Here is a 23,748-nt window from a genome sequence, read left to right as displayed (position 1 = left end):
TTTTGTTGTTTTTTCAAAATTTGATTCTAATTTTCTGGTGCAGTAGTAAAGTGTTTTTGGGCGCGTATATGCAAGATTTATATATTTGGGCTGTATCGGAGAATCCAACCAATTTAATCGAGAACCAATCTTGAATTCAATCCAATTTAAACAAAAAAATTAACCCCACAAAAATTGGTATGAATTGGTCAAACTGAACAAAACATATTAAAATCGGCACTCAGTGAATTGATAAAAAATCGATTTCAACTCAAGTTAACCGAAAAATTAGGAAGAAAATGAGAAAGAGGGATTTCATATTTGAGGGTCTCTGTCGAGCAACCGGCATCGATTCTGAGACCTAAATTTATGTGGGGGATGAGTACAGGTTATTGATGAGAGCAATGTGCTTTGGTATCTATAGAGGAACTTGTCTACAAGAAGAGTGAAGATTTGGTTGGTGAGTTTGTCAAGGTCCATATTGGAGTGATGGATCTGCTGCACATTGGGGGTGTAGTGGTTGTAAGTGTGGCTTCTGCTGTCATTATTAGTGTAGTACTCGTGTAAGGGGTATGCATTGGACTTCAAGAGCACCACAGAAATCGAAGAATCTCCTCAAAAATTTAGAGATCGATTAATTTATAAAATAAGAGTTAGCACTCTAATGTTTGAATGAGTGAAATTATAAAAATAATATTAAAATTAATAATTTGATCAAAAAATTTAAGAAAAAAAATGAATTAAAAGATAAATTCGAGTATTCAACAGTTGATCGATAGAAGGGTGTTGGTATAAATTATCAAATATTTTTAAATAAAATTATAAAATTTTAATTCTTTTCCATACCATTTAATGTCATTAACCATTAATTTGTTTTTCCCCTTAGGAAAGGCATATAAGAATAATTAGATATTTGTACGGATTATCCAAACAAGATCAGCAGTTGTTGTCCATCAGCATTCAGCAATGGCTGTTCTCAACGTCTGCTTTTGCTCCAAACTCCCTCCACCTCCAAACCCCACTAAATCTCTTTCCCTCCAACAAAATTCCTCCTCTCAGTCGCAGCCCATCGCCCCTTCCATTCCCCCAACCAGGTGTCGCACGGCCCAGGTAGACCTCCTCACCCACCCTCAACTGGTATGGCGCTCCATCAAGAGTTCTTGCTAATTTCATTAATTTTTTTAACTTTACGTGCATTTCTTTCGACAGGGTCTTCAAATTCAGAGCCATTTATCTTCTATATGTGAGTCAATCTCTAAAGCAAGTGTTCTTGCAATTTTATCTGCTTCGCTTGTATGTGCTTCTGATCCTGCTCTTGCATTCAAGGTAACTATAGTTTTAGACATTGGTCATGATGTGAATTTTGATTTTAAAAAAAAGAATCTTGTATTATACATGAGCTGAGAGTTCCTTTTATAGAACTGATGTTTAAGCTTCGTCTTTCTATAATGGTAATTGATTTATGTTATGGGGGAAATTTGGAAACAAAAAGGGTGGAGGCCCCTATGGTGCTGAAGTGACCAGAGGACAAGATCTTACTGGAAAAGATTTTAGTGGCCAGACTTTAATCAAGCAAGATTTCAAGACGGTATGCCGTTGTTGGCTATTGTTTTTGTCTATTACCCGATGTGTGGTTTACCACTAATTTTCTTTTGAAGATGTTATGAATATGAGTTAGTATTTCGAATTAGCCTGTTTATATATTATCCCCATTGCAGATTACCATATAGAGTTTTCTGTTTTATATGTTTGGTTTTGCAATATTAGATTGGGATGCTTGACTGCAGATGCAAGTTCTTTTGGTCTATTTTCTGACTTATGCATTTACTAGTTTGTTACGCTAATGGTAGCCTTTTTGTTTCAGTCAATACTAAGGCAAGCCAACTTCAAAGGTGCCAAGTTATTAGGGGCCAGCTTCTTTGATGCTGATTTAACAGGTAGCTCCGTTATGCTGCTTTACTTTAATTCCTTCTTAATGGTGGTGTTTGATATATCAAAACTGATATTATGGTGGGTATAAATCTTTTGTCAACTAGGGATATTGCATTCAGATATTTTTGCAGAAATTGGAAGGAGACTGACCTTTGATAAACCATTAAACATATGAAGATTGTTTATTCCACGAGAAATTGGAAAAAGATTACATGAACTATTTTGTTAATAATGTCACTCCCTTCCTCCCTGGTGATAAAAATACTGAAAGAATATAAGTAACTTCTGATGCTTGTGTGTATCTTCTGATGTTCATTTTGGCCACTTCTTACCTGACAAGAAAAGTACAGGTTTGTTTTTTCTTTCATATTTCTATGGATTACTTTCTCCAACTATGTTGATCATATCACTGTTATGGTAATGAGTTTTGGAGATTACGGTGCACAGATTAGCTACTTGATGTACAGTAAGGTTGCAAATTGCTTATTCAGCCTACTTCTTTATCTTTGAGCAGCCCAGACCAAATTGCCGTTCTTGAACATGAGACTTATGGTTGTGTTTTCACTTTTAAAGTTTTCTGTGAATCATCTTGACATGTCTACTTAAAGAGGCAATCTACATCAGAATATTAATATGCTGAATTTTCATGTGATGGCTTAACTTTAGCTTTCCGGTGAGGCGCTGGGCATTTTTACTAGAGCCGCACATACTAAAAAATATAGCATATCAAGCTTTAGGGGGTCTGAACTTTGCTCTTGGAAATATCATCTTCCAATTTTGCTCACTTTTAGTTCTTTCTCATGCTTCAGGAGCCGATCTTTCTGATGCTGATCTTAGAGTTGCAGATTTCTCCCTGGCTAATGTAACAAAGGTACCAAAATGCTCTTAATGATCTAGTTATACTTGTTATCTCAGAGGTTTTTGTGAATCACATATTGCATATTGTTAACATAAGTATTGAAATTCTACGTATTTCTATATTTGAAAATTGTTGAAGTAATCTTTTTCTCATTTTGTTAGTTATTTGCTAATATTCTAGTAAGTAATCCTTTTCTCATATTGCATAAAGACCTACACTTGTGTATGCTAGCTCATTCTTCTCTGACATGCCTTAGTAACTCGTTTTAGTTAACTTGTTAGTTATGGTATAAACAACGGTTATTTAATTCTTAAGAATATTAATTAATTAAAATTAGTTATTTTTTAATTAAATTGTTTAATTGTTGTTGAGCAATTAATTTGATATCAATTATATGCCTATGCACTCAATTAAGTGCTCAATTTGTTTGGTTTAGAACCATGTATGGTTTGGAAACTTAAGATGTATAATAAAGTTTTAACATGTTGTCGATCTGACCCATCATAATAGTGTTGCTTTGGATTTAACTTTCATAACTACACACTAAGCACAAGTTTTTAGTTGAAAAGATGAAATGTTTGTAATTTTCTTTTTTTAAATTTTAGTGAAGAAAATGGTTTGATAAACCAAATAAATTCCAGTTTTATTGGACATCACACTCGGTTCATGTGCCCAGAGTGTAAAGCAATTAGATAGATCCACATCTTTGACATGGATGGTACTCAACTTCTAATACTAGCTAAAAGAATGAGGAGAAAGGACAATATCTTAAATAAGTGTATTAGATTTCCTCAGGTCTTACTTTCTATGTCCTGGAGAACATAGTTAGTTCTAGAATAGAAGTTTTTTCCAGAAACATTATAGAAATTTTTCCCTCAGAAGTGCTGGAAAGATTCATCAAGTTTTCTATTTCCACTTGGACAAAAATTTGCAGTTTTACCAATTATAGAACAATGACATAGACTAGGTCATGTTCCGAAGGACCAGAATTCGGAGAATAAATTACATTATAGTAGAATTGAGATTTGACTCGTGGATAACCTTATCTTGCAATTGTTTTTTAACCCATGATGTTTAAATGACCAACTTTGGAAGTTCTTCCTCATAATAAAGTGATCTCACCAAAAATGCTGTATATCTAAACAAGGGAGTGTACAAGAGACTGGAATGAACTATTATTGTTCAGAAACATCTTTTGAGCAAAGTAATTCTTTTATTGATGCTAGTACTACTATGGATCTTTCTTGGCCATTTTTCCTCTTAAAATATTTTTTTCTTCTATTAGACGGTCGAATCTGAGAATAAGCTGCTTATGTTGCTGTTGCACTATTTTCCTCTCTAACTTTTCTTGAATAATCATGAAACTCATCACATTTTGGGTCAATTGATTGTAGCAACAGTTAGGAGTTTGCTCATTGATAACTTAAAAGTTCATGTGTTTTGTATTTCAGCTTAAACGCGTTCATATTATTTAGTTGGTTCAGTATTAATTCCTCATTCTTGTGATAGAGAGCCAGTGAGGTGGTCTTTGTGCCCTATATAGAGTTATTATTTTGATTGCATAATCGCAGTGATACATATTTTTCGAGAGTTTCATGCTATGACCCCTTTTCTCCATAGGCAAATTTGAGCAATGCTAACCTCGAAGGAGCACTTGCAACAGGGAATACATCTTTCAAGGGTTCAAACATCACTGGTGCAGGTATATCAAAGCAACATGACATTTATGATTGATGATTATACTCATTATCCTTCATTTGATTGACATTTTTAATTCATTAGTTTACTTATAGTAGATATTCTTTAATTCCACCCTCCCCATCCACACACACAAATGTGAATATTCATATTGCGAATATAGGAAAGAATTTGTAAAGGGGCATGATCAAGAAATGGTACCTCAGTTGTAGTTTTATTGAACCAAAACAGACAAGAAGTTTCATCAACTTGTTATTTTGATTAATAACTTTTATTGCAAAGGCGATATGGTAAAGCTGTGCCTCTAATCGCACATTAGCAAGTTGCTGCGATGACTATATAAGGCACCTTTTCTTTTTCTTTATCTTTTTCGGGAATGGAACTTTGGCGGCGTTCCGGCATTTGAATGGAACTTTGGCGTTGTTCTGGAATTTGCGTATTCCTATATATCTAGTATGCTATTAATTTTGGGATCACCTATGGCTTCAATAGTTGCTACTGCTCTCCTGTGTGCTTGTAGGCCCTGCCACTCCCAGAACACTTACCAACTTAGCTTTTTATAACGTAAAAACTTTAATTTCCTTAGAGCTTGCAGTTAAGTTGGTTAAGTTATAATATGTTTCATATGATGTTATTGAAATGCTTTACAAATATTGCATGCAAGTCATGCAGCGGCATGTAGATGAAACAGTTAAACATTGCCTAAGGGCAGCAGCATTAAATAAATGTGGATATTATACTATTCTCAAGGATCTTAAACTATAGTTTTGGATGTTTTCAATATATGAAATGAATGATGAGGTTAATACTTTTCATCTGCAGGCTATTAATATGAATTTTAAATGTGCTATTAGCTTGATCCTAATGAAGCGTAGTAATCCGACCATAATATGAACTCTGGTGCTAAAGATTCTTGCGGACGGCCTCATGTATTTTTTGGGATTTACAAGATATAAGATTGCTTATAGATCATCTAAACAAAGAATTTAAAACGAAAAAACAGAAAAAGAAAGGGATTCAGACCAAAAGTAAGAAGAAATTGAAGACCTAGCAGTTTGATCAAGTTGTATGCACCTGGCATTTGTGTTAGAATAAATCTTATTGCAACCAGAGGTGCCCTTTGTGGAGTCAATATAGGAGGAAAATTCTGTAGGGAAAAGGTTGCGGTGAAAAAAATAAATTAGGACAAATAAGAAACAGAGTAGCAGACTGTTATGGAGCCGTAAGTAGTTGGAGTGATCACTTGATCTGATATCTGCAATCAATTAAACCAGTTATTATCATGATATTGAAGTACTTCCTAAAGCGGCTTGGTTGATTTTAGAGAAATAGTTCATCAGCTAGTGTTTAGTTCTTTGCTTTTTTGTCATTTTAATTCATGCTTGTTGGAGGGCAAAGAGCAACCAGTACATCATGAGAGTTTTTCCACTCTGGAATATAGCTCTGAGCCATAGCTAGCGGCGATTTGGGTAGCCCATCACCTCAACTTCCCTAGTGTGCGTAGTGGTCCATAACACATTGACGGCTTCTTGCACAGATTTGGATCTTGGAATTTTAATGTCTAGTGACATCTCTTTGCTGTGAAATGGCAACAATGATTTCTGTTAGAACAAAATCCGTTTGGTCCAAATTACCGAAGGTGAAATCATTCTTGGAGGAAATTGAAACCGACTCCTGAGAAAGAGTGGTACTTGGGGTAAGACAGAAATAAGCATCTAAGATAAGATGCATTGTTATATGTCAAGATACCGCCCTTTGAAAATAAGTAATTGAAGAATTCATGATAAGTTTGTTAAATGAAGCAGGCCTGCCTATGTAAACATTATTAAGCAAAAAACCCCTAAAAATAGAAAAAGGCAACGCCACCCCACGTAAGTGGCACTGAGCTTGTTTAAAGTTTAGGGGATCTCATGCCTCTTTTTCTCTTTTTCTCTCAGAGGTTTTTTGCCTGTAAGTATTTTCACGATGGGTAAAACTTAATTAACCCTTGCCAAGCTGAACAACAAACTTCCAAAAGAACTCGCTTTTCTTGAATCTTACTGATATTTGTTTTGTTCGATCACCAGACTTCACAGATGTTCCATTGAGAGATGACCAACGGGAGTACCTCTGTAAAGTTGCTACCGGGTAATGTCTTCACTGCTACATTATTATGCAAACTGCATCTTCATTAGCTCTCTAAAATTTATCTTGTCACCAGGGTGAACCCGGTAACTGGTAATGAAACAAGAGAGACATTGCTTTGCAAGTAACACATCGTTTTGGGAGTATACTGGTGTATAAATTCCTCGGAGAGCTGTCAGTGTCGAGCACCCCACGACATTTTAATCAGATAATCTTGCCGTGTGATTGTGAATAGTTTAAAGTTGTTGTTGAGACCTTTCTGAATGAAGTTTTCAGTATTCTCCGGAGAGATGCCGTTATCCTGCTCAAATGTGGTGGCATAGAATTGAATTCTGAGAGACTACGACGAAACGTGAAATATCTCTTCAAACATTAGCTAGTTTTTCTACTATTAATAAAGTAGGTGTTTACTGTTTTTTCTTTTCTTTTCTTTTTTCGTTTTGTTTTTTTTTTTTTTTTGTATTGTTATTCTAATATGCCTTTCTCAACTTTAAATGGGTTAAATACAGTTTACCTCATCGTAGATTAGCATATTACCCTTTATGAAAAAAAATAGCAATTTATTTTTATATTTGTTTAAAATGAAGCAATTTACCTCTTTAGATAGGGAGATAAATTGCTTTATTTTAAAAAATATAAGGGGGTAAATTACTATTTTTTTTTCATAAAAAATAATCTACTCATTTAAAATATCACAAGGGTACCTGCATTTTTCCCTCACATCTGGAATTGCAAAACCTGGTCATTTCATGATTAAAGTGGTCACATTAAGTTGTTAGGTTTGAACTCATTAATAATTAAACTTGACTTAATTACTCTAATCAACCTATAATAATTAGTTTACATGTAGATGGCACCAACTACCAAGTCATTTTCCAGGAGTAACTTTGAAATGCCATTTGTCAATGAGGCCTAGTTAGTTCTGAACATGAGGCCCCGTCATTTTAAAAATTATGAGTTTGAATCCCGTTAAATATTAATATTCTAAACATTATAATCGATTTATTTTAACTATTTATTGTTCATCGTTCGTATTTCAAAGATCCATCCGGTCGTTAACTAACCTCAAAAATTAATTAGTATGAACATAATAATTATGAATTGTTACAATTTCACAATGTCAATTAGCATCTCCATTTTTCTCCAAAGACTGCTTCTTTCTATATCCAAATCAAATAGAGTTGCTAATGACATTTTCTTTTTAAATAAATGATGAATTATTTAATTAAGGCCTGCGAACATACAACATTTGATTTCGATCCCATTGGTAAGGTCATTAATTAGTTTAATAATATAATTAACAATTGATATATTAATGTTTGACACCGTCGTGGTATAGTTATATAATATTAACGAATTTAAAATTTAATAAAGACAATTTGTAATTGATCATATTCTCCTAATTATAAATGGAAAACAGAATTTCACCAACCCCCAACTTAATGGATTTTGGCTAAATTAAATTTCCTGATTTATTGATTCATTCAATTAAAAACAATATATTATTCGAATAATAATATACAAGAAATATTATATAATTACTTTAATAATCATACAATAGTTGTTAACTCTAATTAGTATTAATGTTTGATACTCCTGGTACTATAATTATATAATATTCATGAATTCGAAATTTAATAAAAGTCCATCGTTCTCCTATAAGAAAAAAATTGAAAAAATAACAGCAATTAACTCCCAATTTCTTGGATTTTAGCTAAACGAAAATTTTGAATAACTTCTTTTTTGCTCAGTGAAAGCGATAAATTATTATTAGAATCGTCAATATCTAAGAAATATCAACAACGATAACAACCATAAACTAGTAATCAATATTAAATAATTATATCTAATCAACGCTTATTATTAAGTAGAAATGTCTCACATATTGGTGGGGTTCGAATACATGATCTTAAAATCATGAGCCTCGACTTCGCAAATTGAGTTGGGCTTTGTTCACAAAATATTGAATAATTTATTGATTACGTGCATGAGCACGAAGCACAAACAACATTTTAGATTAGATTAAATGCCGATATTGTCAAAGAAAGCGAAAGAAGGAAATGCGTAACATTCATGCTATCAAATTTCAACTAAAACAGTCTTGTAAGGAACCCTAATTCATGAGCTCATCGAATTGACCTCCATGCATTTGCAAGATCACTCTTGCAACATAGGATTCAATGTAGTCAAATTTGTAGTTTAATAATTATGTACATTTGTTTTTCTGTATTTCACTCCATAGTTTATTTCCCTTTTAATAACATATAAAAAATTTATAAGATTCAATCGCAATGCATCTCATTTATGTGACCTCTAAATTAATTCCAAATTGTGTATAATATTACCTAGCAACGGAGAATATAAGTTAATTAGTTAACGGGGAAATAACATTTTTTATCCCATAAATTAGGTTCGTTTCATTTTTAATTCCCTTTATTACGGGATTAACACTTTTAGTCTCATAACTTACAAATTATTAATTAGCGCTTTCGATCCTTATTCACTTTTTCGTCTAAAATTTAACAGTATATATATGGGTCACGTGCCTAGCATGTGGTCGTTAAGTATTTTTAGTTGAAAGAAAAATTGGCCCTTCTTCCAACAATAGCATATGAATGCTACATTTGACCTACTTGATTCACTTGTGGAAGACATGATTTTTTATATTATTTCTATTAACTTACAGAAATATGAGAAAGGTGAGATTTTTTGTGAGAGAAGAAATAAATTTCCTTTACTTTGTCCTAATTTTCTTCAAATTTTATTTTTTCCCCCTCAAATATAGTCATATTTCTCTCCAAAAGTGGCCCTAAGCTGGAAAGCACGTCAAATTTTCCTCCACTAAAAAATATTTAATACATGCTAGGGACTTTTATTGTTAACTACAATGACAAGTTGAAAAAAATATAATTTTAGTCCTGTAACTATAGTGTGTGGTACTTTGGTCCTATACAAATTATTTTTCGTAATTTAGTCCTGTAACTTTAAAATTTGGTAATTTCATCCTTTTTCGGTCGATTTCACTGGAAAATTGCACATGACCCAATAAACTAATATGACTTGCAAATCATATGCAATTTTCCAGTCAAACTGATCGAAAATGAACCAAAATTGCCAAAATTATAAAATTCCAAGACCAAATTGTATAAATCAATTCATAAAAAACAAAAAATACCACCCTTTTAAATTACATGATTAAAATCATAACTTTTTCATATAAAGTCATATTTCTTCGTGTTAGATCACCTATATTACCTGGTGAATTCTAATAATTGTTTGATAGCAACATGAAAACAGACAATTGGATCGATGCCCCATGCATGTGAAACTGCTCTTTCTTTATTTATCCTAACTAGACAGCACTGTCCCAACTCTGAACCATGCTTGTTGTCACTAGTTGTTTAGCTGTTCCGGACAAACTCATCAACCCCTTAAACCCTCCCCTCATTGAACATTGTTCTTACAGCCCACAGAACCCTGCCACCAAATCTTACTTTTCATCTACTTCAAAAAGCATATATACCTTAATTGTAATATGGACCATTTCTGTACTTGGATGATCTCTTACAGTTACCTCTGTAGAAATTTGAGAACCCTTTCAAGAATTGCCCCATTTACATGAAAGCTGTTCTCAGTAACGGTCCTATGGTCGAATAAATTCCTTGGTAATATTAATATACATACGTCTGTTTGTTTCTGAATATCTATGCAGAGAAGTGGCCATTATAAGTCAATGGCCATGTTCCATCAAAATCGCATTCGTGGAAATGGCAAACTCGCCGTGAATTCTGCAAGAACCTTCGGTACCAAGCCCTAACTTCGGAAATTTCTATAGATATATGGGCTATTGGTTTCTGCATGCTACATATATAATGAATTAGGTTTGAGTATATTTTAATCATGTAATTTTGGTTTTTTTATTTTTTTAGAGTTGCAAAATACTCTCGTAACTTTCAGATATTTTGTAATTTTTGACCTTTCGGTACCGGATTTTGTGAAAGTTGTTGTTAAATCATGTTTCTCTCGTAATTTTCTATTTTTATCCTTTATCTTTCTAAAAGTTGCAAAAGAATCCTGTAACTTTTTAATATTTTCAATTTTGGTTCTTTCAGTGCCGGATTTTGTAAAAGTTGTCGTTACAAATCATGCACCGAGTCTTTTTTTTAATTTTTCGTCTGTATCGGAAAAAATGAACCAATCAAAACAAAAATTTCCTTAAATAAACCATGTGATGCGCACATATTTTATTCCGACGACTTTAGCAAAATCCGAAATGGGAAGGACCAAAATTATGAAATGTGAAAAATTACAGGACCATTTCAAATCCCTAAATTAGAGGAGCAAAATATACTTAAACCTATATATATATATATATATATATATATGGGCTTTAGATTCTGCATGCTAAAAATATATAATGAAATATGGGCTAGTTAGGGTTTCAAATTAAAATTCAATATGTATTAATTAACGTATAGAGTGGGTAGGCTGTTGACTTAATAGTGAATTTTAGTGTATATGATTGTCTTCACATAAGCTTCTATGTGATATTTTGATAACATACATACGGACAAGAGTAAAACAAATAAAGACAGCATGAATGACAACATATGATAATCAAACCATATATGTGTTTGAATTATTAATACTCCTTGTCTACTTTATGTGTGTATATATATCCATCATTTTAATAATCAAGATCCTGAATTTTAGATGGGAATAATTAAGAAAGAAAAAGAAATTATATTATTACTATTTACTTTTAGACAAAGCAACAATTAATTATAGTTATTAGAAAATAAAATTTGTACAATCTGATCTGATCAAACCTGAAATATTATATTTATCATGAAATTGATATACAATTTTAAAAAAGTGACCAATCACGTAAAAAAAAATTTATATTTATAGATAGACTCCCAAATTGCATGACTATTTATTGCATGGTTAAGAGAGGTGTTGGGAAGTTTCTAAGAGGAAATGAGAGGATGTAGAGCGAGAAAAGGTGCATGCGTCCATGTCATGTGATATTCCTAGTGGGTTTTCGATGCTATCAAATGTCAAATTGCTCAGTTATTTCATCATCATTCATATTTACATATGTCCCACACGGGAATTAATTCATCTCTCGCCCACCTCCTCCAATCCTCTTGCTGTAAATTCTTCGCGTTGACGTTGTAATATGGCAGTTGATGAGGTCTAATTTAATTGGTGAAAATTAAAATTAAAAAGTCTGGTTTCGAATCCCACTTTATAATTTATTTGATATTATTAATTAAAGTATAATTTTTTAATTATTTTAATTTGTTAAATATAAGATATTTTTTTATTTAGTTAAATATATAAAATATTTAACATGAATCATTATAATTGATTATTTCAAATAATAATAACCCATCGCTTTCATTTAAAAAAAAAAGCAAATAAACAATGTAATATTGCAGGCGAATTCTTGAAGATTAAATAAGTTAATTAATAATTCGTTCACACTTGCAAGAAAAGTAAATTCATTTTTTTACTGAAACGTTAATATTAGGTTTTGATTGTTTCAATATTACGACTTCCTCAAAACAGACTATTATTTAAAACAAGTATTTATTGTAGCAGTTGGGAATAAAAGTAAAAGGAAAAACCCTGATATCTCCATAAAAGGACAGTTTTATTAATCTTTGATTGGCTTTTTAACCAATTATCGTTCCCAAAAAAAAAAAGTTGAACTCAATAATTTGATGAAATAACAATGAATCAAGGTTGTGCAATGGCTTTATTAGCCGTTGTTTTAGCATACACGACCAAAATAATAGTAGAAAAAAAATATAAATTTTTAGTCCTGTAATTATGTAGGGTGGCATTTTTTGTCCTGCACAAATTGATTTTTACAATTTAGTTCTGTAATTTTAAAATTCGGCATTAATTTTCGTCCTTTTTAGACCAAATTGCTTGTGACTTGCACATGACTCTATAAAGTTACAGTTTTAGTCATGAAATTTAGGGATGTTGGTACTTTTAGTCCTGTAGCTTAGGGGAGTTGGGATTTTTTGTCCTGCACGAATTGATTTATAGGACCAAGATTGCAATTCAATTAGATCATGTACAAGTCGCATGTGATTTTTCTGCCAAAAAAGGACTAAAATTATAAAAATTAAGGGGCTAAATTACAAAAATTAATAAACTAAGGATCAAAAATACCACCCCTACAGGATTAAAATTATAATTAATTTTTTCATAATTGTAATAGCTAAAAACCATGAGAACTATTCTGGTCATCATTAATTAAGAACTATGTTAATTAAATACTTTAATCATAGCTAAAATCATACCAAATTTTGATTAAACATTATTAAAAAAAAAAAAGAACTCAAGTTTTTAAGTTTGTTAACTTGTTTGACTCGTGTAATTGATAGTTTTTATTACCACAATTTTTAGTCGTAATAATTTATTTATTAATGAATGTCTGAAGTGAATATTATTCCGATGTTATTTACAAAGTTGTAATAAAATGAGTAATATTATTTCATAATTTTTCTCATCATTCCATTAACATGCGAAAAACTCAGAGTGACCAAACCACTTCTAGAAAATGCATTGGTTGACTCTAAGCAGATGATTAACATTCAACAAAATCCAAAGAGTGTATGTCAGATGATGAAAAAGGTTGATCACTATATATATATATATATATACATGTATTCAAGTGATTATTAACTAGATTACTGATAATAAAGAATGAGTAGGAACAATACGTAACACTCTGAACTAATCAAGATTAAGATGAAAATTGGAATAAAGAAAAAAGAAAACACGTAATTCAATAGTTGAATTTGCAACCCCAAAGCAGTAAAACAAGTCCTACTTCACAGCCGGAGGATCCCCCAACCTGAGCTCAAGATCTATGTCCTCCCTGGAACTGTCACTACATCTATCACTTGAACACAGTTTTCTCTGAAGAAAAGGCAACGCCGAGGCCGCACTTTTCTTATGCCTCTTAACAAAGTCTATACCAACTGATAACTTGGTTTCAATAAAATCATCATACCCTGAAGCCGGTTTCCATGGTTGAATACTTGGACTAATTTCTTGATCAAAATTCGACAAGGGCTCTGGCAGTTGCGTCGGATGACGTCGACCCGTTGCGTTTTCTTGAGCATGGGACCTACCTGGGGGTTCTTGACATGAGTTAGAAGTATGGTTTTGCTGGTGATGAAGAGTTCCAGCTTCAGCTTGTTGGGGAGGACTGGATTGCTTGAGTTTCGCTCTGTCCCGCCTGTGGACATTCATGTGGCCGCCGAGAGCTTGGGCTGACCGGAATGCTCTTCTGCAGAAGCTACATGTGTAGGATCTTGGAGGCCACATGAACCCCCCAAGGGGTTCTTGAACCTCTTCCCATGAACAGTTGAATGAATTCATGGAGGATGGAAATTTGCTTGCACTTATGAGGGTTTTGCTCTTCATCCACATTAGATAATTATGTGTTGTGCTATAGGGTTCCATTGGGATTTGCTTGGAATTGAAGGGTTGGTCTGAAATGAGGTAGTGGGATTGTTGTACGAAGAGAAAGGAATGTGAATATGTATCAGATGTATAGAGGAGAAGGGTATTTATGATTTCAAATTTAATACATGAAAGGTACAAAAGAATCTGGGAGAAAGAAAATAACATACGCTGAAAAGGTTTTGTTGGTAGTTTTGCAGTGTGGTACCTTTCATTTGGCTCTTTTCTTGTGTAGTTTCTCTGTTGGACTTTTAGGTTCTCTCATCCTATGTCTAAAAGGATTTGTTAGTCATTCTTGATTTATTGTATTATTAACTTCTTTTTAAAGACTTTCCCGTGCTTGTGACTAATTTGTGACGAGTAATACTGGGAACAAGAAATGTGTCACAAAATTCTTCCAAAAGTGATTATTAAAATTTAGCGACGGCTTCTCAATTGTAGGACTTGTTGCAGAATTTGGTGTAATTTTAGTGGGAGTGTTTTATGTTGCAATCAAGGGCGTGGCCAAGCCTTGTTCGAGCCCTAACCGCTCTTTCTTTATTTATCCTAACTAGACAGCACTGTCCCAACTCTGCACCATGCTTGTTGTCACTAGTTGTTCAGCTGTTCCGGACAAACTCATCAACCCCTTAAACCCTCCCTTCATTGACCATTGTTCTTACAGCCCACAGAACCCTGCCACCAAATCTTACTTTTCATCTACTTCAAAAAGCATATATACCTTAATTGTAATTTGGACCATTTCTATACTTGGATGATCTCTTACAGTTACCTCTGTAGAAATTTGAGAACCCTTTCAAGAATTGCCCCATTTACATTAAAGCTGTTCTCAGTAACGGTCCTATGGTCGAATAAATTCCTTGGTAAATTTAATATACATACGTCTGTTTGTTTCTGAATATCTATGCAGAGAAGTGGCCATTATAAGTCAATGGCCATGTTCCATCAAAATCGCATTCGTGGAAATAGCAAACTCGCCGTGAATTCTGCAAGAACCTTCGGTACCAAGGCCTAACTTCGGAAATTTCTATAGATATATGGGCTATTGGTTTCTGCATGCTACATATATAATGAATTAGGTTTGAGTATATTTTAATCATGTAATTTTGGCATTTTTATCTTTTTATTTTTTTAGAGTTGCAAAATGCTCTCGTAACTTTAAGATATTTTGTTTTCCAATACTGAATTTGCGAAAGTTGTAGTTAAATCATGTGTCTCTCGCAATTTTGTGTTTTTATCCTTTATCTTTCTAAGAGTCGCAAAAGAGTCCTGTAATCTTTTGATATTTTGCAATTTTGGTTCTTTCAATGCAGGATTATCCGTCCGTTACACATTCTCTACTTCCAGGGCTAACTTGAGGCATCCGATGTGGCTGGCTGAGGAGGTGTGGCGCCAGCTGTGCAAGTATTAGGCCTCTGCCATTTCAAAGAGAATTTCATGAAAAATATAGCTAACAAGGTGGCGAACACAGCATCAACCTCAACTGTCTACCGAGGGGGTCATCCTCCTATGGGATGCACAAAAGAAAGTTGGTAAGTAGCTTCCTTACTTAGTGGAATTATTAATAATTATTATTTTTAGTGGCTAATGAATTTTAATTTTTCTTCATGAGTCCCAAATCGGCATGCCGTCAAAACAGCTGGAGCTCCTTTCCAAATGCTATTAAAAAAAAAAAAGACGGACTTCAATTGGAGTGGCCCAAGGTGGAGTAAGTTGTGATAAGTTTGCAACTTTCATATTCCATTAGAAATAATTATAATTAATTGTTTGCTATTTTTTTTATTTTTTTCCCTTATTTCAAGAGATATTCCAAAAGTTGCTCGAGAACCATACTGCAGCGGCTGGGCAGTATGTTGCATCTTCAACATCATTAGTCACCATGATAGAAGAACAATGTGGGTCAGTGCAGCTAGAGCCCCAAACAAGGGCTGAATATTCGATCTAGACTTAGGGCCCAAATCTCCATTACGGCACCATCCAAGAGTAGTGTATCACCACCACCATCACTAGCAGCACCCCTGAAGGGCGCCAGACTCGAGCGATGGATGCAACAGATAGAGAGGATGATGCATCGTATGATAACTCATTTTGGTGTCCCATCATATCCGGAGTAGTCCGGGCATCCATTCGATGACCTTGCCACATCAAATGGCACCGTTCAAGGCCATTAGTTGGATGATGATGAGCAGGAGCAGTAGGAGAAGGACGCCACTTTAGAATAGAATTCTTGTTTTTTTCTTTTTTTCCAAGTTATAATTTCAAAATAAAACTATATTAAATTTTGTTGTATTTTTTTATTAAATAAATTTATTAATTTATTAATTTCAAATTTAATTTAATTGCATCCCATTTCAACTATTAGATTCAATTTTAAAAATATAATTTAACTAAAACCAGTAATAAAATTAATCTTTGTTTTTTTAAAATAAAATAAGATTTGACCATGGACTTTACGATGACAAAGCTATCGCAAAACTAAAAACAATTAAATATCCTAGATGTTGAAAAAACAATATACCCATTATCGTCTCAATTTGCGGCAAGACATGTCTAAAACTTGTCCCAAGTTTTGCGACTGACAACCGCTGCAAAATGAGACTGAAATTTTGAGAGAAGTTGAGACTGTTATCCGTCACAAAGTCCGTCCCATTATATTTACAAATAGTGTATATAATCCATCGCCAATGCAGACGCAAAAATCGACTCAAATTCAATGAAAATATTTCTCGTCCATTGCCATACCTTTTTAGGGGAACAACTAAATCATGCGAAACACATGGTAAAACTTGCGATGGTATCTCATCTCCCATCGGAACCATTTCCCGCCTCCACCTTAACGAACTGGTATTCGCCCATTGCAACACTAAAATACTGATGTCAGTCCGTCCTAAAATTCACTATAATCACCGACACTAAAAGACCTTTATATATATATTTAGTGAAATATATATTGTAACTTACAAATTTCGCCAAGTTTATAAAATAACTTAAAACAAAAAAATAAAATAAAATAACAAAATATAAAAACGGGCAAAATTCATGTGGCAAAATAATTTTTACCCTAATAATTATCGGAAACTTGTCAACATCTCCTCAATTTACCATCTAAAAAATGTATTAATTGTTTAGTGAAGAACAAATCGAAGATTAGTCACTCATAGTGCTTTTGCAGTAGATTCCAAGCTAAGCAAATACATTCACAAGCAACCAACTAATTGTGCTAAATATGGGTGTAGTTTAGACGTTCAATTTAGAAAGCATGAAAGAGATTTTTGTATCAATACTTCAAAAAGTATTCTTTTGTCAATCTAGTGAACGTCTTAGAATCTTTTCAAATAGTCCCACCAAAAATCACGACAAATAATGCAATCAATTCCTCTCTTTTGTGTATATATACGGAAAATACTGTATTTTTCATCCTGTAATTATAGTTGGGTAGTATTTTTAGTCTACTCCGTCGCAATTGTACAATTAATGATAATAATATAAAAAAATTAACATATTCGTTTGATTTATGTTGAAAAATAATAATTTTATTGAGGAAGAAAAGACACATACTTGAAACGCGACAGCGCGTTAGCTCCAATTATTTGAACCATAACTTACTAGTAAACAGCATATGGCACAACCAAATAGTATATAAGACAACGTGATCAGACAAACTATGTAACAAGTTACTGACATACATGAGCTTAAAAAATGTCATTAGCAGTTATTAAGGAAAAGACTAGTCAAAATTAACCAGTTCCGGTTCAAATTCTACTTAGAAATTTGTTTGCTTATATAATTGGTAAATTACAACGACCCCTGATTTTTATGAATAAATTTTCGTTATTTGAGAAATTATCAATAACTCCTCATTATTTGAGAAATTATCAATAAACCCTCATTGTTTGAGAAATTATCGATGCCCTTTATGTTTAGTAAAATTTTGTAATTTTCAGACGGAAGTTTGAAATTGTCTATTTTATCCTTGCTATACTTTTTTTATATAAAAAATGAAAATTATAAAAAATTATGGACGAGGTGGATAAAAGGATTTAAACAATTGTTCACTCGATCCATAAAAAAATTTAAGAAATTTTAAAAATTAAGTAAAATTATAATTAATAGTCCACAAGTACATTTTGTCAATTCACCACGAAAAAATGGAAGAAAATCTAACCGTGACTAACAAATTAAGGGAGTGTTTACTATCCTTTATCTAACACAGAATCCTAAGGCCACACGCCATCACTTTCGAGTGTGTGCGAAAAAGAGAGAAACTTCAATGGCAGGGAGCTCGAATTCAAGATGGTCGCTTTCCGGCATGACCGCTCTTGTCACCGGTGGCACTCGTGGAATCGGGTGGGTTTTTCCTTCTCTCTGCCCTCCTTGCTTGTCCTCTGGGCTTAAAGATCTTTATTGCACGTAAACTGTTTGTGAAAATGGCGTCAGGCAAGCAACTGTGGAAGAGCTGGCTGAAATGGGTGCAACTGTGTACACTTGTTCTAGGAATGAAGAGGAGCTAAATCAGCGGTTGCAGGAATGGAATTCTAAGGGGTTCAAAGTTAGTGGGTCTGTGTGTGATGCGTCATCTAGAGAAGAACGAGTCCAACTCATGGAAAAAGTGTCCTCTGTTTTCAATGCCAAGCTTGACATTCTTGTAAGTGCTCAGGGCTTACATTCGTATGATGCTTTTCGTTAACTTCTAAGCAACAATTTGTTATAGGATTGATTGGTAGACATTCTTCGTTTTGAATTTGACGAGACAATCGAGTTCGTTGTAGGATTGATTGGTAGAAGATTTGCTGGTTTTTGCCTCATGTGAAATGGACATTGTGCACTTGGTATTAACGGGTGTATGTCCTGTTTGCTGTGTTGATCATTCTCTTGATAGTTCATACACGTGCCTGGAAATTTTAAGAGGTGTTGTAGGATCCGATTGCCCTCCAACATGTCACTCATTTATGTGTAATTGGCTTTAGATTCAATTTGCATAATATGAAGTCACTACGTATGATGTCTAGTTGTAGATGCAGAGAAACTATTTGCTATTCGATGTATGACACTTCTTGTTGTACTTGAGACGCCATAACCCAGCAGTTCCTCATAAACTGCTTTACAAAGAAACTGTTAGTTTGCTTAAGAAAGTTAATTGGTCTATGCTTTAATAGTTAATCTTGAGAATTTCAACCATTTCCTTCTACAGTTGCAAAAAAAGACTAGTATTGTCGCCTAATGTCTCCATAGAGTAATTTTTGGGTGATCAACATTACTGACCAATAGAGATTGTTTCTCAATTTTAATCCTACTAGTTAGATGTGCATGAAATACTCTGAACCCATACTACAACAAATTAGGGAAATATGAAGAATGAGTGAGTTTGTTTTACTTGTAACACGAAATACTATGCGTCTATATCTATATTTTCTATGTTTCAAAGTCTGCTACTACTTAGTATGGCAGTTGTATACCTGAATTTGGGCCATCTAAAGGAATAGATACGCTTTACAGTCTCAGGAACAGTTGGGAAATACTTGAAATGACCTCCACGATTCTCTTATGTAGATAAATAATGTTGGGACTAACATCAGGAAACCAACTGTTGATTTTACTGCTGAGGAGTATTCAACTATCATGGCTACAAACTTAGAGTCTTCTTACCATCTATCTCAACTTGCTCATCCTCTTCTTAAAGCCTCTGGAACCAGCAGCATTGTATTTATTTCCTCTGTTGCTGGTCTGGTGCACTTATTTTCTGGATCTATTTATGGAGCAACTAAAGGTATGTTATTATGCTGAAACTACTACCTTCCCAGAATCCCAACTAATGAATTATTTAACAATAGATATGGACTCTTTAACTTCTATATTTACAGGAGCAATCAATCAACTTACAAAAAATTTGGCCTGTGAGTGGGCAAAAGATAACATTCGGGTGAACAGTGTTGCCCCCTGGTACATCAAAACCTCTCTTACAAAATCTGTAAGTTCTCTTTTTCTTTCATTTCTGGAAGATCTGTTTGTACCATTTAGATTTTAGGCAGCCATATAATGGGATGCCCCTATGACACTTACCCAGGGATGAATCTTCTGCAAAATCAAAAACATAGACATGTACAGTACTTATGCTCTTAATTTTTGGGTGAACTTTCTCTGGCGATAAAAAATGTGCTTGTGGCTTGAATTTATATGTATTTATTAGGTTTTTAGTTTGGGTTGAGGTTTACAATTTGAAGCTGGAATTTTCACCTTCCTTTTGGATGGTTTATAAACCAAGAATTTGTAGAAAAAGAAAAATAGCAGCCATAATAACGTGCGCTGATCTATGAAGCGTAGGCTTGCTTTTACTCTCAACCTGGTGTGCGTCATCTCTCTGATTGAGAATGCGTTTTCCCTATTCGATGTTTAATCACATAATGGAAGTTTTAAAAGGATTTTCTCCTGGTTCCTTACAGTGTAATATGTGGTGGCTTCTGCGAATTTACCTTCTTACCAGTGCTAACATAACGAAATCTGAAAATCTGTCCTTTGAGTCAATATTTTGTAGTTTGTTTATCGTTTTACACGCTAACGTCAAAGGTGTCATGTTACACTAAAGACTGTGATACATACCATTTTGAACTTGGATTTTACTCTGCAGAACACTCTGAATTGCTCTTGTGCTCACATATATGTCTAATGCAAACCATGGTGGTGCAGTTTTAAATACAACTTTTTCAGTTGAGGCAAGTTACTTGTGTTTGCAGTTGCTTGAGAACACAAAGTTCTTGGACAATGTAATATCCAGAACTCCTCTGAAGCGTCCTGGAGAACCACAAGAAGTTTCATCCTTGGTAGCTTTCCTTTGTCTTCCTGCTGCTTCTTATATTACTGGTCAGATCATTGCTGTTGATGGAGGAATGACTGTCAATGCGTTTCCTTTGGACAACATTAATTGAGTCTTTGCCCTCTATATGTTCTTTCAGCACCACATCTTAGAATAGGGACCCAGTTGGGAAATCCAAGCTGTATGAGCAACTTCCCCATATCGTTTTCCTGTTCATAATGCTCTCTTTTACTTTCAAATTTATGTTGCTGGCCTTTGATGGCCTAGCATCACCTTGTTTATGAAGTTGTTTTGCAGGCTTATGGGTGTGGGATCTAGTAATATAATACATGGATGTTGGATTTGGATACTTAGAGCTTAACCCCATTTTGTTCGTATGATTAGGCATGATAAGATTGTTATGCATAATCACACGTTTTGTACGCATTATTAGAGTTCGGTTGTATAATATTAACTGATGGGATAATGCATCCAACCTAAGAGTTGGGATACATTATTCCATTGATTAGTCTAAGCTAGGATTAAAACTTTTTTTTCCTTATATGCCCTTACACTTATAGTTGACATAATTTTTGTGATTCATATATTCACTCATTATTAAGTTGGTTGATTATTTCACTTCCTCACGAAAATCACTTTTTTCACTTTGGTTGTTCCCTTGTGAAATATATCTAGAGATGGCAATTGGGTTTGGAAAACTAGGGCCGAACTGGACGGGGCGAGTTTGGTATTGATTTTGGTGGGTTCGGGTCCATCGGGTTGGGACCCCGCTGGGTTCGGGCCGGGTACTGGTTTTGTATTGGACCCACTCGGGCTTATATTTTATATATTTTTTTATTATTTATATTCATATGTAATACATTATTAATAAAAAAGTATAGTATTATACGTAATTCTTTAAGTAATTTGCATATATCCAACTCTATATAAGAAATACAAAAAATAAAAAATTAGTTGATGAGAACACTTTCTTTAATTAATTTACTTTAAGAATTAAAGAAATTAATATTTAATATATTATTTTTTGAGTTTAATGCAATTTACCCTATGAGATTGCAAATGAGCAAATTACTTTCTATGAGAAAAAGTAGTAATTTGTCCTACTGTCCAGGTAGATAAATTGCTTAATTTTAAAAAATTATAAAGATGTAGATTGTTGTATTTTAAAAATACAGACGGGTTTATTGTTACTTTTTTTAATAAATAATAATTTGTACATTTACAATATCATAATGGACTAAATTGTATTTTTTTCCACTATTTTTCATATAGAGTCATTTTATGGGGACAAAATTTCATTTGTCTAAACTCCCACTTTTTTGCCACCTATTTTAACTATAGTGAAAATTGAGATTATTCGAAAGCACGGCCATTGTCAGTAGCCTAGATTGGATTGGATATCTTTGTTAATCTAAATCTCATTTCGCATCATATCTCTTTTTATATTATATCATAACTTTTTTTATATCGTATTATAACTCTTTTCATATCGTATCATAGCTCTTTCACATCGCATCGCATCACAACTCTTTTCACATCATATTTATATTCAATTTCCACAATTTTCTCATTCCATATATCACCATTCTTGTAAGCACTTAGTAACGTAAAATCATATATTTACACATTTTCATTTATCAACACTAACAACACACAGTTCAACAAACTTAATACTTCAATGCCTAAAAAAACCTAGGAAATTGCTAAGAGGATACACAAATATTTTATTATCAAAATTATTATATTTTTATTTCGATACTTTCTACCATCATTATCTATCTGTATATATAGAAAAACCCATTATATAGAAACTTAGATATAGATTCAAAAATTTGAATTATAGGGTATAAATTTTAAAAATTTAGAATACAAATTCAACTTCTCTATTGTTGCAATGCATTTTAAATTTTTATTTTTTAATATAACTAATTACTTAGTAATGTTATGTTATAAATATTGATAAACAAAGTAAGTAGAAAAAATAAATAAATGAAATATTATTATTAAGTATGACACTCAAATGTAGAAAATAAAAAATAAAAAAAATATTGATTAAATTTTATTTATTTATTTTTGTATATTTACTATCTAAGGGTAAAATGGGTATTATATAAAAAGATAAATAAAAAACATCATTTGGGTAATAAAGTGATATTAATAGTGAAACCCAAGTACTGATCAAGTTTTTTGTAATTACTCGTGTAACAAAATGATATTAATATCAAAGTTCGAGTACTAATTGAGTCATTTGTAATTACTCGTATAGCAAAGTCACATTAATGACAAATTCAGATGCGAATTTTACTCATTTAATTTATACATGTTTATTCTGTCTCAGGTGGTAGTATAGCTAAAAGTGAAAAGTGTAAAAAAAAAAATAATAAAATAAAATTTTAAGTGTTCGAATAAATATTTTAATATTTATAGTTTATTAGTAAATAGTTCAAATCATTACAAAATTCGTATATAATGGAAATTAGTTTAATTCAAATAATCTTAAATAAGTTTAATTATATATTTTCAAGAAGAAATTTATAAGTATTAAGTTTTCAGCTGGTGCAGGTACACCGGTAGCAACCGAGTAGTGGGCGGAGGTGAGAGCGAGATACGTGTCCAAGGGAGGGGAGCCAACACAGATATTCTGGGGAGAGTCAATCAATGCTGACATGTGGTCCCATACGTGTCTCAATCTCCCACCGCTTCTCTACACATTCTTTATTTGCCACGCGCGCCTCTCACGCGTCACCCTTACTCTCCTTAATACCTAAATCAATCAAAAAAAATTAAGAAAGTGAACATATATTAAAGTGAGATCTGTAATTATTAAAATTAAATATCTTTAAGAAAAATAAGA

General features: G+C 33.0%; 3 protein-coding genes across 3 annotated transcripts; 2 read left to right on the top strand and 1 right to left on the bottom strand.

Moving 5' to 3' along the window:
• Positions 1–896: 896 nt before the first annotated feature.
• LOC105160951 (Tetratricopeptide repeat (TPR)-like superfamily protein) lies at positions 897–7,008 on the top strand. The gene is made up of 8 exons (XM_020693152.2): positions 897–1,089; positions 1,189–1,305; positions 1,472–1,567; positions 1,844–1,916; positions 2,721–2,782; positions 4,391–4,472; positions 6,535–6,595; positions 6,669–7,008. Exons 1-8 carry the CDS (start codon positions 946–948, stop codon positions 6,718–6,720), a joined length of 687 nt encoding a protein of 228 aa, XP_020548811.1. The 5' UTR covers positions 897–945; the 3' UTR covers positions 6,721–7,008.
• A 6,433-nt stretch (positions 7,009–13,441) lies between these two features.
• On the bottom strand, positions 13,442–14,044 carry LOC105160991 (uncharacterized). The gene has a single exon (XM_020693462.2). The coding sequence runs from the start codon at positions 14,042–14,044 to the stop codon at positions 13,442–13,444; it is 603 nt and encodes a 200-aa protein (XP_020549121.2).
• Positions 14,045–18,272: 4,228 nt separating this feature from the next.
• On the top strand, positions 18,273–21,243 carry LOC105160950 (tropinone reductase homolog At5g06060). The gene is made up of 5 exons (XM_011078492.3): positions 18,273–18,430; positions 18,521–18,728; positions 19,634–19,850; positions 19,945–20,051; positions 20,815–21,243. Exons 1-5 carry the CDS (start codon positions 18,354–18,356, stop codon positions 21,004–21,006), a joined length of 801 nt encoding a protein of 266 aa, XP_011076794.1. The 5' UTR covers positions 18,273–18,353; the 3' UTR covers positions 21,007–21,243.
• The last annotated feature ends 2,505 nt before the right edge of the window (positions 21,244–23,748 follow it).

The sequence above is a fragment of the Sesamum indicum genome, linkage group LG4 (assembly GCF_026168435.1).
Source record: "Sesamum indicum cultivar Baizhima isolate 11 linkage group LG4, ASM2616843v1, whole genome shotgun sequence".
NCBI lineage: Eukaryota > Viridiplantae > Streptophyta > Magnoliopsida > Lamiales > Pedaliaceae > Sesamum > Sesamum indicum.
Note: the sequence above shows the minus strand (reverse complement) of the source record. Positions and strands in the feature narration are given on the sequence as shown.